Consider the following 13,321-nt stretch of genomic DNA (forward strand, 5'->3'; position numbering starts at 1 on the left):
ACAGCATTAGCTTTGGAGAGCATAATTCATTTCGTCACAAGTAGTGGACGCTGCTTAATTAAAACCCAACCCTCTGGAAACAGTATCAAATCCATTTTGCATTGCTCATGCTTACCAAACACTTTGGTGACACTTGCTGCTTTGAGACCCATTAGGTCTGGCAACTGGTCTATTATGATATCCCTGCTTGCCCTTGTTTTGTGAACTCTTTCAATGCTTCGCCTCTGCCAGTCTGTCCAATAGATGTAGTCCCCCAGCAGCGTAAACCCAAATATATGTGGCAGTTTATCTTCTAGGAGGGTCTTCCTCATTGTTCCGTCAACATTTATGACCTATGGACATAAGAAAAGGAGGGAAAAAATAAAGTTGCAATGAAAACACTGCTGATTGCACGGTAGGAACTCCAGCAAGCAAATTCAGAGGCCTAAACCCTATGAGAACAAAACTCTTGATAATTCTGAATGGACGTAGGGAACTGTGTAAGGCACAAATGAAGTGCTACCTTTTCTATAAAATATAAAAAAAGCTTTTTTGTTTAATATCTAAATAGAGAAGGCAAGTATCAGCTCTGTTAATTACATATATCACACTCTGTATCATTTTTAACCTTTCTTTAAAAACAAACTAAGTTGACTTAGTTCAAACAAGAAAAGAGCCAAAATGACAACCATGCAAGCAGTCATCTTGCATTTACATTACGGCAGCAATTTAGACATGAAGAAGGCATCGTAAGAGCAGTCAATGCTTATTTCCCTTTAACCCCTGTTCTCTCCAAGACTCCAAGAGGGGGACTTGGTTGCTAAAAAAGATTTCTTCCCTTTAGCTACTTAAAAACAGCATGAGATTATCAGCTGTTTTTGCAAGAGCTGGGTCATTCAAATTCTACAATTTCACAATGGTAGAACTCACTGCAAGAAACTATACTCCAGCATTTAAATTCTCACTGTGTTTTAAGCTCTTAAGATTGTGAAGAGAATCTTCCAGATGTAATAAGATGTACATCAATGCAGATCTGTCTCTGAGGCTGCAGACAGGCTGAAAAGACTACAGAGATGCTCCCAAATGTCCCACTTTGTACATTAACTCCAATACCCAAACACGAACATGTGACACATCCATACATTTCACAGCCAATCGTTTTAGCAGAAACATCCAGTTACAATGGATCTTTGATGGATGCAATGAGGGACACTGGGGCAGGGTGGCTGCTGTCAAAGGCTTTCAGGCAATGTGGTATTAATAGAATTTACACACAGTACCATCCAAGGCACAGGCTAAAGTAATTACCCTCTTCTCCACAAAGTGGATGGAAAGAGGACAATCATCTTCCTGTGCCAAAAACTACAACAACCTCCTGGATCAAAATACCTCCCTGTACCTTCCCAGGAGTCAAAATCCCTAGAGCTATACAGCTGCCACTCTATACAGCTGCCAAAGCTTGTAGCTTCTTCCCTTGCCCCAATAAGAAATGCAATGCTGCTACTTTTTATTTAAAAAAAAACCAAAACAAGTTAAATGTTTTGTAGATTTTTGGTTTAACCTGAATATGTACAGTGAAGTGGCATACAGTTCAATTTAATATTAAAAGCAAACAAAGTGAATACTGTACTTCAATTAAAAACTGCCACCATTAAACTACTGAAAAATTCCAGGCTGCATGGGAAATCACAGAGAACTCTGTCATGTAACTCAGACCCTATCACCAAGTCCAAAGAATTTTGAACATTTTTATCCAATCCAGCTGCCATTAGATCAGTGATTCTCAACCAGGGTGCCACAGCACACTGGGGTGCCATGAGATCCTTTGAAGGGTGCCGAAAAGTTTGAATAGCTAAGCAGACAGATGCAAGCTCAGGTCTATTCCTGCCTGACTGATCACTCACCCCCTCTGCAAGGAAGTAAGTAATATAATCTATAAATTACTTTTTGAAATTGGGTGGCACTCAATTCACAAATTATGGAGCGGTGCTTGAGTCCAAACTTAAAAATGGTATGAAATTATCAGCTGTTTTCAAGGAGAGGTATCTCAAGTCCAAAGATATTGAGAATCACCGCATTAGATGGTGGTCATTAGCAGGGGCAGAACCAGGAGGGGTGGTGTTGCAGTGGTGCAATCGTACCCTCTCTGATTCCCAATTCATCCGACTTTCAAAAACAACTGCCTGGCAGGGGCAGAAGCACCTCTATTCAGGCAGCAATGAGAGAGTTAACTAACTTTATGGATAGGCGTTAACAACACTCTTTCCTTTTTAATGGTCTTTAATGGTTCCACTACTGAAATTATCCTTACTTCAGCAATTCTACTGTCTGTTACCTGCTTCTAGTAACATAGCTCCCATTTCACAGCCTTGCACACTGTTTTTTTAACTCTAGAAACATTAACTCAGGTGTGGAAATAACTTTCAATGAAGCATTGAATGCACTGTCAAGATACTCAAAAAGGCTAGATTTTGTTGTATGAATCTGAAAGATATGTACATTTAACTACAATGACTACAGAACAACATATTTTTATATTGTTTTGCTTAGTCTGTTGCATTTTTATAGATAATATGTCATAAAGGAAATTAATGCACATTCCAATAAAGGTTTTTATTGGAGTTTTTTTTTTTTGTTTGCTTCAATCTTAAATTGAATACTATAGTTCTAGGTCTCTATCTTATTAGTGAAGAGGGAGACCTGGTTGCTAAAATCATTTTTAACTGGAGAAGAGTGCGTGTTGCATTATATGTGATGATGCACCACACCATCTACACCCTGCTTTTCAAAAATCCTAGATTACTTCATAGTCATTAGTCTTCATCACTGCTGACCTGTGTAGATTGTGAATCACTGTTCAAGAAGGGAAAAGGCTTTCTATTTCATTATCTGTATTTTTCAATCTATCTAGGTATTGATATGGTTCTTAACACTGCAGTATTTGAGTACTGCATAGTTGTTAATGCATTTTATTATCACAGTGGCCCTCTGAGGTAAGGAAGTATAAATACCATGTTACAGATAGGGAGCTGAGAGCTGGGGTAGATTGTTTTGGCCAAGGTTATGTAGGAAGTTTGTGGCTGAAGCTGCAAATTTAATTCAGATTTTGAGGCTGAGTTAAATGTCATTTGACTATCTTTCTTAGAGCCACTCTACATTACATTTATGTCACATGTAAGGTGCCAGAAAATGGCAAAACCAGCCATAAAAATGTTCTATATAAAATACAGACTATTTTTATGGCTGGTTTGTATGGTGCCTTAAATTGAATGTGGCATGTTTACATACTGGGGCTCTTCAGGGATGTTGTTCAAAAATCAACTGGTTGTCAGAATCAGCCTTGGATAGTCCTAGCCTCCAACATACATGCAGACAATACTGTCAAGCCCCAGCCTGCAGCGGTCCCAGTCTCCTACCAGCTGGGGGCTTCCCTAAGGCCAGTGCTGACGACCAGCTGATTGTCACCATAAGCTCCCAGGGCAGCCCCAGTTCTTCAGCTGGGCCTGGGGCTGCCCTGTGGGTAGGGGACATCATCACAATCCCAGGCTCCTCCTGTGCTGACAAGTAGAAAGGCATGATCCTGATCTCAAAATCATACTTCCTGCTGTGCCTGTGTGGCTCAAATCCCATGGTGCTTTAAACTAAGGTGTGCTAGGGGGCTTATACCAGATAATCCTTTATCTTCTCGAAGCTATACTGTGCATGAGCTTTTTTTCTTCTGTCACTCGGACATTCTTTTTGGAGTAGTATATTAAATCTATGCTACATGGAAAGATAGATAAATATCTTTATAAAACTGCTTCTATTTTCTTGTGACTTACAAACAAGAAGAGAATAGTCGAGGCAGATTCTGAAGAATGCGCTATAACACCTTAGCATGCAAAATGTGCTAACCATTGCTAATAAGGTAGACAATGCTTATTTTCTTTTGAATTATAACTCTAGTAAAATATTAATATAGAAACCAAACTAATATTCTTTCTATTAAATGCTAAGAACATTAAAGAGCCACGAAGCATAAATTCCATAATGGGTTCAATGCTGATGGCTTGTTATGCTGTATCTGTCTAGTAGTTAGGGATATACACGCATATGCCTGTAATAAGCTAAAGTATGGAATACAGGTTTCCCTCGTTTATGCTGCACATGAGCTCCTGGAAAATGGCACATAACTCAAATTTGCATAAAGGGAACCCACTTTACAATGTAACAAATAGGGATATGTTCCAAGATCTCAACTGTGCTGACTCCCAGACCCATTTCTACCACTTTTACAAGACAACTTTGGTACTCACCACCAGCAGACAGTACATGTAAGCACAGGGCACTATTATAATGGGTATGGCTATTACAAAAACATGCGTCATGGGCAACGAGCAGGGAGCATAGATCCAGACGAGACTATATTTTGGTGTGCATCACTCCCACAACGCACTGCACAAAGCAGCTGACTGCTGGCTTCCACCACACTGATCACATAAGACTGAATTTACCTCGCATATAATGAATTTTTGGTAGAAAAAGGGTCATCGCATAAGAGTGAATATGCCGATACAAACCCACATAAAGGAAGGGAATCCTGTACCTGACGGATAAGGGCCATGTTCCCATGAAGACAGAACTTTGAAATTGAGCACATTCTTTCTGAATGGGCCTCTTAGTACAGAAAGAAAACCTCAGTTATGAAACTTGGCATTTCTACAACAGTTCACTGAAAGGCAGGCAAATTTAACAAAGTCACATGCTTTTCTTTCACGTCCGGACCTGAGGAAGGGCATATCATGCCTGATGGCTCGTCTAATTTTTCTCCCAACTATACTGTTGGTCCAGTAAAAGATAACGCCAAACAAATGTTTCTTCACACACATTCTCTAGAGTCTAGATCGTTATGGATACACTATCACTACAAGAACGCCTTCTTTCAAAAACAAGTCAGGTTAGGTATGAGGCTTGCCATTTGGAGATATTAAGTAGGGGTGTGCGAAGCTTTGGTCACTGATTTGATTTGGAGGAGATTCGGCCCAATTCGGCAGCCAAATCTGTACATCCGAATTGAATCAGGAGACCCATTAATCTCTCCGAATTGAATCAGAGGCCTCCAAATTGATTTGGAGAGATTTGATGATTCAGCCGTAGGCACAGGTTTATGTTTTTTCTACGTACCTTGAGGTACCAGGCATGGCTCATGAAAACTGAGATGATGGGGCAGATAGAGCGTCCCATGGGAGTGCGGGGGGGTTCACCATGGAGCGCATGGGGGACCCCCTCTGTCCCCCAGCTCAGTGACTAGTGCCTCCTGGGTCTGGGCCAGCACCCGGGGACCCCCCACGGCCGATTGCTGAGCTGGCAGAGGTGTTTGGGGGGCGGGGGGCGGTCCACCATGTGCTTGGCAGTGGAACCGGAAGTGGACCGGAAGTACTTCCAGGTCCACTGCCAGGCATGTGGGGGACTCCCCCGTGCTCCTGTGGGACATTCCATCCGCCCCACCATCTCAGCGTTCATGAGCCACACCTGGTACCTCAACGTACGTAGAAAAAAACATATAAAGCTGTGTCTATGGCTGAATTGCTGATTATCAGAATAGAATCTTCAGATTCAGATTTGGCTGAATTGAATCGGGACAGTGATCCGAATCAGCAAATTGAATCGCTGTCCCCCGAATCAGGCCGAATCCAAATTGAATACTGCCCGCTTCACACGCCCCTCATATTAAGGCCTGCTGTAGTCAGTTCTAGCAAGCTGGTTTTAACCAGGAAAGCACATGCCAAGTGCTGGAATTTCTAGACAAATCTAGCCAAAACATGCAGAGCTGCCCAAAACTGTACTGCATACAGAAACCTCCAGTATAATGCACTGTCTACCTTACTGTAGGGCTTGGACATTTTAACCATTTTCTAAACATGTATTTAAGGTTATGTAGCACATAGCCCCTAGTTGTACAACCTTCAGTGTACTGTTAACAGACAGATGGAAGAAAAGACTAATCTCTACCTGATCAACCCACTTAGTGCCTCTCTTTCTTTCCAGAAAGCCAAGAAAAGTGTTTCAACTCTTCTCGAAATTAAAAGCAGCTATTTTTGAAAGGGAAAAGAGAAGACTGAAAAAGCAGAGGAGTGGTGCATAGGTGTCAATCTGAAGGATAAAGATAACCCTCCAGAGACATCCTGGAGCTATGGGAGACTGACAAATCAGTAGACTCCTTTCAGATAAATGTCTCCAGCTTGAGAAAGCTAAAAATAACACTGCGATTTCTTAAATCTAAACGTTTCTGGGGAGTTTTGTATTAACTAATCAGATCATAATTCCTCTGCTACATAAAGTAGCAGAGACTAAAATGATTAATGCCTTTTCATTTAGTTAAGCTAAATAGAGAACGTTAAAAAAAGAAGTTGGGGGGGGGGGGGAGGGCACTGATGTCTGCAGTGAAAATCCAAATGGTTCTGCAATTATCTGCATGACATCATGTCCAGGCAAACCCCAAACACTCATTTATTTAAAGGAGTATCAATCCCACAGGCAACATGCTGGCCAAATGCTCCAGGTTCAAAAGTTCATTTTGCAGATTCAGGTGTGGAAGCCAAGCTGGGTGCCATATTAGGTAAACAAGATATAACTCTTTCTGCAAGCAGGACAATGCAGCAGCAACACTTTCAGCCAAGTACTTTTTCTAAACAAGTGAAAAATACTAATTGGCAAGATATCATTTAATTACTGGGACCACTGACTAGAAGACACTGGTTTAGGATACCTATGGGGAAATACTCATTATGTATATTCACATACAACTCTATATTATTTACTTGTGCAAGCTGTGCTGAAGTTATAAAATAAATAGAGCTGTTTAGGCAATCTGGTCGCTTCCTGTACCAGTATAGGGTGGTGCTGACATTATGTGATACATGATATGTAATGGAATGGAGATCTGAACTGTAGCATTGGTCAGAGTACAAACATTTTCTGAAGTGTTACATCATGGCTGTGATGGAAATGGCGGAAGTTCTCTCTAGCATAGTTTCTGATTGGCAGAATGCCTAACAAACCTAAGCAGCCTTCACTTGGAAGTAGAAAGACAGATATGGTCTTCAGAATTTTTCTCCTTGCTAGGTATTACTAGTTCCAATCCCAGTCACTGGGAAATGATCATGTCAACACATGGGAGTAGGTGGTAAAAAACTAGTTCAGTCACTTCTAGTTGACTTTTGGCCAGCTATACTCATTTAAAATTCAACCACATTGGCAGAATTTAGGTGTGCATCATTGTAGTTGGATTCTAGCCCTTTGTGACTAGTTAGTAAACTTCATTAGGTAAGAAATCAGTCCATTGCTGGCTGAGATAGACATTTCTAACGCCCACTGATAAGCAAGCATGTTACAGATGCAGAATTGTGCTACAGCAGGACTAATGTCCCTGGTAGATGTTCAATTAAAGTTATGATGGAATCAGATCCTCAATCCCACAATTATATGGGCATTGCAGGAGGCACCATTGTGGGACTGGGGATCTGATCCTAAATTGTGTCCTACTGCTGAGGCAGGGGCAGCCTGGGATCATGATACTGACTACTGACAAGTAGTAAGCTGGGCACCCAGCACATCTGGCTTGGGGCGCCAGTCAGCTGATCGGCCTGGCCACATGTTCAATTTAATGCGCAGTGGAAACCGGCCATAAAATTATTACATATATTTTGTATAATAACTTTGTGGCTTATTCCCTGTTTTATTGCACCATTAAATGCATGAATATGCAGTCGGGTTACTATGTAATATGTGATTAACTGGTTAATCAAGTCTTAAGTATAACAGTTGCCAGGGGCTCAAGTCTGTGATGGAAAGAAAAGAAAAAAGAAAAACAAAAAAGAAAAGAAAAAAAAAAGGAGAGAAGAGAATGAAAAAGAGAAAGGGAAAGACAAAAAAAAGAGAAAAAAGAGCAGAGAAAAAAGGAGACAAAAAGAGGGGAGAGAAAAAAGAACAGAGAAAATGAGAAAAGAGAAAGCGGAGAGAAAAAAAAGAGAAGAGAGAGAAAGAAAAAAGGAGAGGAAAAAGAAGAGAAGAAAAAGAGAAAAAAGAAAAAAGAGAGGAGAGAGGGAAAGAAAGAGAAAAAAGGTAAAAGAGAAAAAGGGTGTGTTCCTCACTGCCCATGTCTCCCAGCACTACTGGCTGAAGCTTGGGCCTGCTGGTCCAGGGCAGTGTCTGGTGGAGGGTGGCAGTGACACTCCAGCAACAGCTGCCAGGGCTGGGGTGCTCAGGACTCCCCAATGGTACTGGAGTAAGGGGGAGTCTGTACCTAGGGCTGGGATGGAGAGCCTGGCTGGGGGAGGGGTAGCACTAGGTTGCTGAGCACTAGGGCCAGGCATTTGGGCAGGATGTGGCTGGTGTGGGGGGAGGTGCCGCAGGCCTGGCCTGTGAGGGGACACCATCTGGCGAGGTCAGGATGCCAGGCTTGGGGGGCTCCCGGCTTGGCCTTCCTGTGCACTGGGCACAGTGCAAGTGGGGTGGAGTTGCCCCCAGTGAGAAGGCCCAACTGCGGGAGCCCCAAGGTCCTGGAAACAGCTGCTGTGAGCAGTGCTTGGGGCCGCGCCCTCTAGGAGCCTCTAGCACAGTTGCCCACTGCAGCACCTGCCCAGGCCCTGGCCTTGCCCACCCACAGCTCCCCTCCAGGGGCTGGGCTGGGCTGGAGGGTGCAGCCCAGGGGGCAGGGTCAGCAGAACACAGACTGTCCCCCTGCCTGTATTTTCCTGACTCTGCCCCCGGAGCCTGCCGTGGCCCTGGGTCCTGTGTCTGCTTTGGAGAGCCTGGAGCAGCAACTTAAAAAAATATTTTTTTAACAATTTCCTCACAGACCTCCTGGCGTGCCAAGGAAAATACGTCTCCACATGCCAATAACTGGCATGCGTGCTGGGGGTTGCACATCCCTGGGCTTTATGATGCCACCATAGTTACAACTGTTACTACTGTTTAATCTTTGAATGGGCATATGCCTGGAATTGAGATTAGTCTGCACAAATTCACAAAAGACTTAAATGGTAATGAATGAGATCTTTTTATCATGCTAATTTAAAAAAAAAGGATAATGCAGTAAATATCAGATGAATCCAAATGACTGGAAAGCAGTAATTAATTTGGCACTGCCTGTCAATTTGTGTTGTAGAGCTGATCTGACATTCAACCAGAAAGAGAAAAATGTTACTTATGAGGCTGGACCTGTGGTCAGTCAAATCTCAAAACAGTCATAGATAACTGAAAGATATGAGTTCTTGAACTACCTAAAAAGGTCACTTGGGAACTAGTTGGAACCTGAAAACACACAAGTTCCTTTCCTCCTCCCAAATGGTCTACAGGTTTTAAGTCACTCTCTACTCAACCAAATTCAACCAGTGGCACAAAAATACGAAAAGCTTCACATCTTCAGTGTATTTTAAAAAGAAAATTCAAAAGTCTACTCTTCTTGCTCAATGTGAACAGAGGAAATATACAAGCACTAAGACAAGCACTACAGGAGCACGTTGCAAACATGTAGGGAAAATATTTTACAGTAAGTTGTTAATTCATTGGTCATTTTACAAATATAACTACTTTATGTTAAGGAACTCTTGGTAGCCATACAATTAATGAAGAACAAAGTAGTTTAAAATAACAGGTTTGTGGCTGTAAGTGCTTTAGACAAAAGCAAGCTCCATATGTACAGGTACAGATGCAGTATGTATTTCCCAGTAAGTTTCTACTCTGAACCAATTGCACAGCAAAAGCAGGTGAAGCGCTAAAGGTCAAAGAACAAACCCATGACCTAGAACCTGGCATATGCTTTATTCCGAATGTTAGGCCACATGGCCTGCTCCTACATACGTGCATACTAAAGGCCTGATTATTTCAGAGGCTTGAACAACAAATCTTTTATTGAAGCCTCATCAAGCATAGATAAAATCCGTCCTGGGCAGAATAAAACAGTCAGACATCAAAACATACTAATGAACTGAATTACAAAGAAAGCACAATAAGGTGTGATTTTGTTTAGATGCTGCTGCTTCGGTATATGCAAAATGTTTTAACAAATATTCCCAAAAATAACATTCAAAAGCATCGGGCTCTTTGAACAAGATTAAAGTAAAACAATGCAATTAAATTCTACACAACAGTGCGATTCATGTAGACAGATTAGATTTCAGGTGCATCTGTGAAGAAACAAATATTGTGCATATACAGCATGTCTTTTGACAGAGCAACAAAGAACAAGATGGAGCACTAGCCTCTATATTTAATTCATTAAGCTGAAACCAATTCATTGATTTGATACAGGCAAAGCTCAGACAACTAGAAACATATCCTTGGCAAGGCAAGATCATTAAGTGCATAATAAAAAATAGGGTCAGCGGGCTGGTTTCAGCAGAGCAGCAGCACTGGCACTTAGGCAGAGGAACCTATGTTCAGGTCCTGGGCTCTTTGGGCTCAGAGGACCCGGGGGCTATTTCATAGATTTCATAGATTTCATAGACATTAGGGCTGGAAGGGACCTCGGAAGATCATCGAGTCCAGCCCCCCGCCCAAAGGGCAGTACGTCAGCTGGGGTCATAGGATCCCAGCAAGATAAGCATCCAGTTTCATCTTGAAGGTGTTCAATGAAGGCGCTTGGACAACCTCCGGCGGCAGGCTGTTCCAGACCTTGGGGGCTCGGACAGTAAAGAAATTCTTCCTTATGTCCAGCCTGAAACGATCTTGTAGTAGTTTGTGACCATTCGTCCTCGTCATCCCTTGGGGCGCTCTGGTGAACAAACGTTCCCCTAGATACTGGTGATCACCCCTGATAAACTTGTAGGTGGCCATCAGATCACCCCTGAGCCTGCGCTTTTCCAGGCTAAAGAGCCCCAGGGCTCTCAGCCTGTCATCGTAGGGTCTGCTTCCCTGACCCCTGATCATGCGCGTGGCTCTTCTCTGGACTCTCTCAAGCTTCTCCACATCCTTTTTGAATTGTGGAGCCCAAAACTGGACGCAGTACTCCAGCTGCGGCCTCACTAAGGCCGAGTACAGGGGGAGAATGACGTCCCGGGATTTGCTTGAGAAGCATCTATGGATGCAAGCCAGCGTTTTGGTCGCTTTACTAGCCACAGCATCGCATTGCAGGCTCATGTTCATCTTGTGGTCAGTGATGACCCCCAAGTCTCTTTCTTCCATAGTGCTAACCAACATAGCACTGCCGAGCCTATAAGGATGCTGCGGGTTTTTCTTCCCAAGGTGGAGAACCTTGCATTTATCGGCGTTGAACACCATCAGATTCTCATCCGCCCACTTGCTGAGCCTGTCCAGGTCAGCCTGGATCACCCGCCTGTCTTCTGGCGTGGATGCTTTGCCCCAAAGTTTGGTGTCATCGGCGAACTTGGCCAGTCCGCTTCTGACTCCAGTGTCCACATCATTAATGAAGATGTTGAACAGTATGGGTCCAAGGACAGAGCCCTGGGGGACCCCACTGGTCACAGGACACCACGATGAGTGACTTCCATCAATTACTACCCTCTGGGTCTGACCCCGGAGCCAATTTTCCAGCCAGTGGATCGTGGGGGACCCAAGGCGACAATTGGCCAGTTTCTCCAAGAGATGATCATGGGACACCAGATCGAAGGCTTTTTTGAAGTCAAGATATATGACATCAATCTCATCTCCCTTGTCCAGGTGATAGGTCACCTGGTCATAGAAGGAAATGAGATTGGTCAAGCAAGACCTACCCGCAACAAACCCGTGCTGGCTATCCCTTAAGATGTTGGCGTCGGCCAGTCCATTAAGGATGGCCTCCTTAATAAACTTTTCTAAGATCTTCCCCAGGATAGAAGTCAGGCTGATGGGCCTATAGTTAGCCGGATCCACTTTCCTCCCTTTCTTGAAGATAGGCACCATGTTGGCCTTCTTCCAGTCTTCGGGCACTACACCAGAGCGCCAAGAGTTCCCAGGGGGTAAGATTTCAGCCCTTAATAGGCAGGAGTAACCTGAATGGCTATGGACAGTCCTCCCTAGATGGCTGAGGAGAGACCATGGGCACCATTCCCAGCCTTCCTCAGCTACTGGAAGAACCAGTGAGGCACAGACCATGTGGGTGGCAATGGAGCAAATAAAAGGAAAAATGGAAAAGGGAGGGAAATGGGATTCCAGAAGGTCAACACCCTGCCTTGAAAAGAGAAAGGAGAGAGGCAGCTGTGAGCAGACTGTACTACATTCTATATTCAGCCCAGTTTAGGCCATCAGTTAACATTTCCAACAGCTGAAATAGAACCACCTTTCATCAGTGCCTCAGGATAAAAGTGGATTCTTTTTTTTCTCCCCCTGGAGGGGCTTAATGCCAGGCATGTATTGGCAGAAGCTGGCAAGCAGAAAAGAGAATAAGTTTAAATCAACAGTACCAAAACCCATATATCAACACTGAAAAACCCCTACCACATCTCTGGCCACTAGCCACACAGACTACTTGCATCTCTTAGCAAACTGTTGGCTGAAAGTGGCTGGAAAAAATTGGGAATTTAGAGAACAGTTCTTCCTTGCTCAGCTAGCTTTGTTTGAAGCTAAGCGATTGTAAAAAAGGCCCTCTTGCAACTATATCAGTGCACCTTGACAACATTCCATCCATCTGGAAAAAATATATTTTATTTAAATGTTCACATAACTTATACATCAATGGTGTCTGCCTCCCAGCATAGAAAACCACAGTCATTTGCATTTATTATTCTAACTTTCACAGATGATCCTAATTCTTCAAATGTTTCTTAAAAAAACCAACCAAAAAACCCCACCAAAGCCAGTTATTAGCATCTACCCTATTTGAGAATGATCTGCCGTAAAGAGCAAAATTAGAACTTTTAGAATTAATTCATGAATCACAAATTAAGTAAAAGCCTACTGCACGATATGTAAGATCTGCACTACAGGCTAACAAGCTGGATTACCTCAACCCTGGGAATAAACTCTGGATGTTTAGCAGTACCATGGCAAGCAAGTTTGGCGCCTGGGGCAAAGCCCACAGTGGCAGCCCACCCTCACCCCGCGCATAGATCTGGGGGGCACACGCTCCCCCATGCTTGCTCAGGAGTGCATGCAGCAGCAGGAGCTGCCCTCCCCCGTCCCCCCCAAATGAGCTGCTTGCGGCTCCATCCCTTGCCCACCCCCCTTCGTCTGGGCAGTGCCTGTTGGCGCCCCTTTGCTTCAGTGCTCAAGGCAGTTGCCCCGCTCGCCACCCCCCTTGCTATGGCACTGATGTTTAGCGATACACCAAGTTCTTTTTTTCAAGGACGTTCCCCATTTCTAGCCCCAGATCAGGTCACACTACTTAGTGATTGCCTGACACAAGGCAAACCTTCTATGTGGT

General features: G+C 43.5%; 1 protein-coding gene across 3 annotated transcripts in view; it reads right to left on the reverse strand.

The window, feature by feature from the left end:
* The window catches only part of LRP5 (LDL receptor related protein 5), a 271,539-nt gene that overhangs the window by 60,357 nt on the left and 197,861 nt on the right, over positions 1-13,321 (reverse strand). For all 3 annotated transcript variants that reach the window (XM_019485201.2, XM_014604244.3, XM_019485200.2), the window contains exon 8: positions 116-332. In XM_019485201.2, coding sequence (XP_019340746.1) covers positions 116-332 — 217 coding nt within the window. The remainder of the gene's footprint in view (positions 1-115; positions 333-13,321) is intronic.

Source organism: Alligator mississippiensis, chromosome 2, assembly GCF_030867095.1.
Source record: "Alligator mississippiensis isolate rAllMis1 chromosome 2, rAllMis1, whole genome shotgun sequence".
Classification (NCBI taxonomy): Eukaryota; Metazoa; Chordata; order Crocodylia; family Alligatoridae; genus Alligator; species Alligator mississippiensis.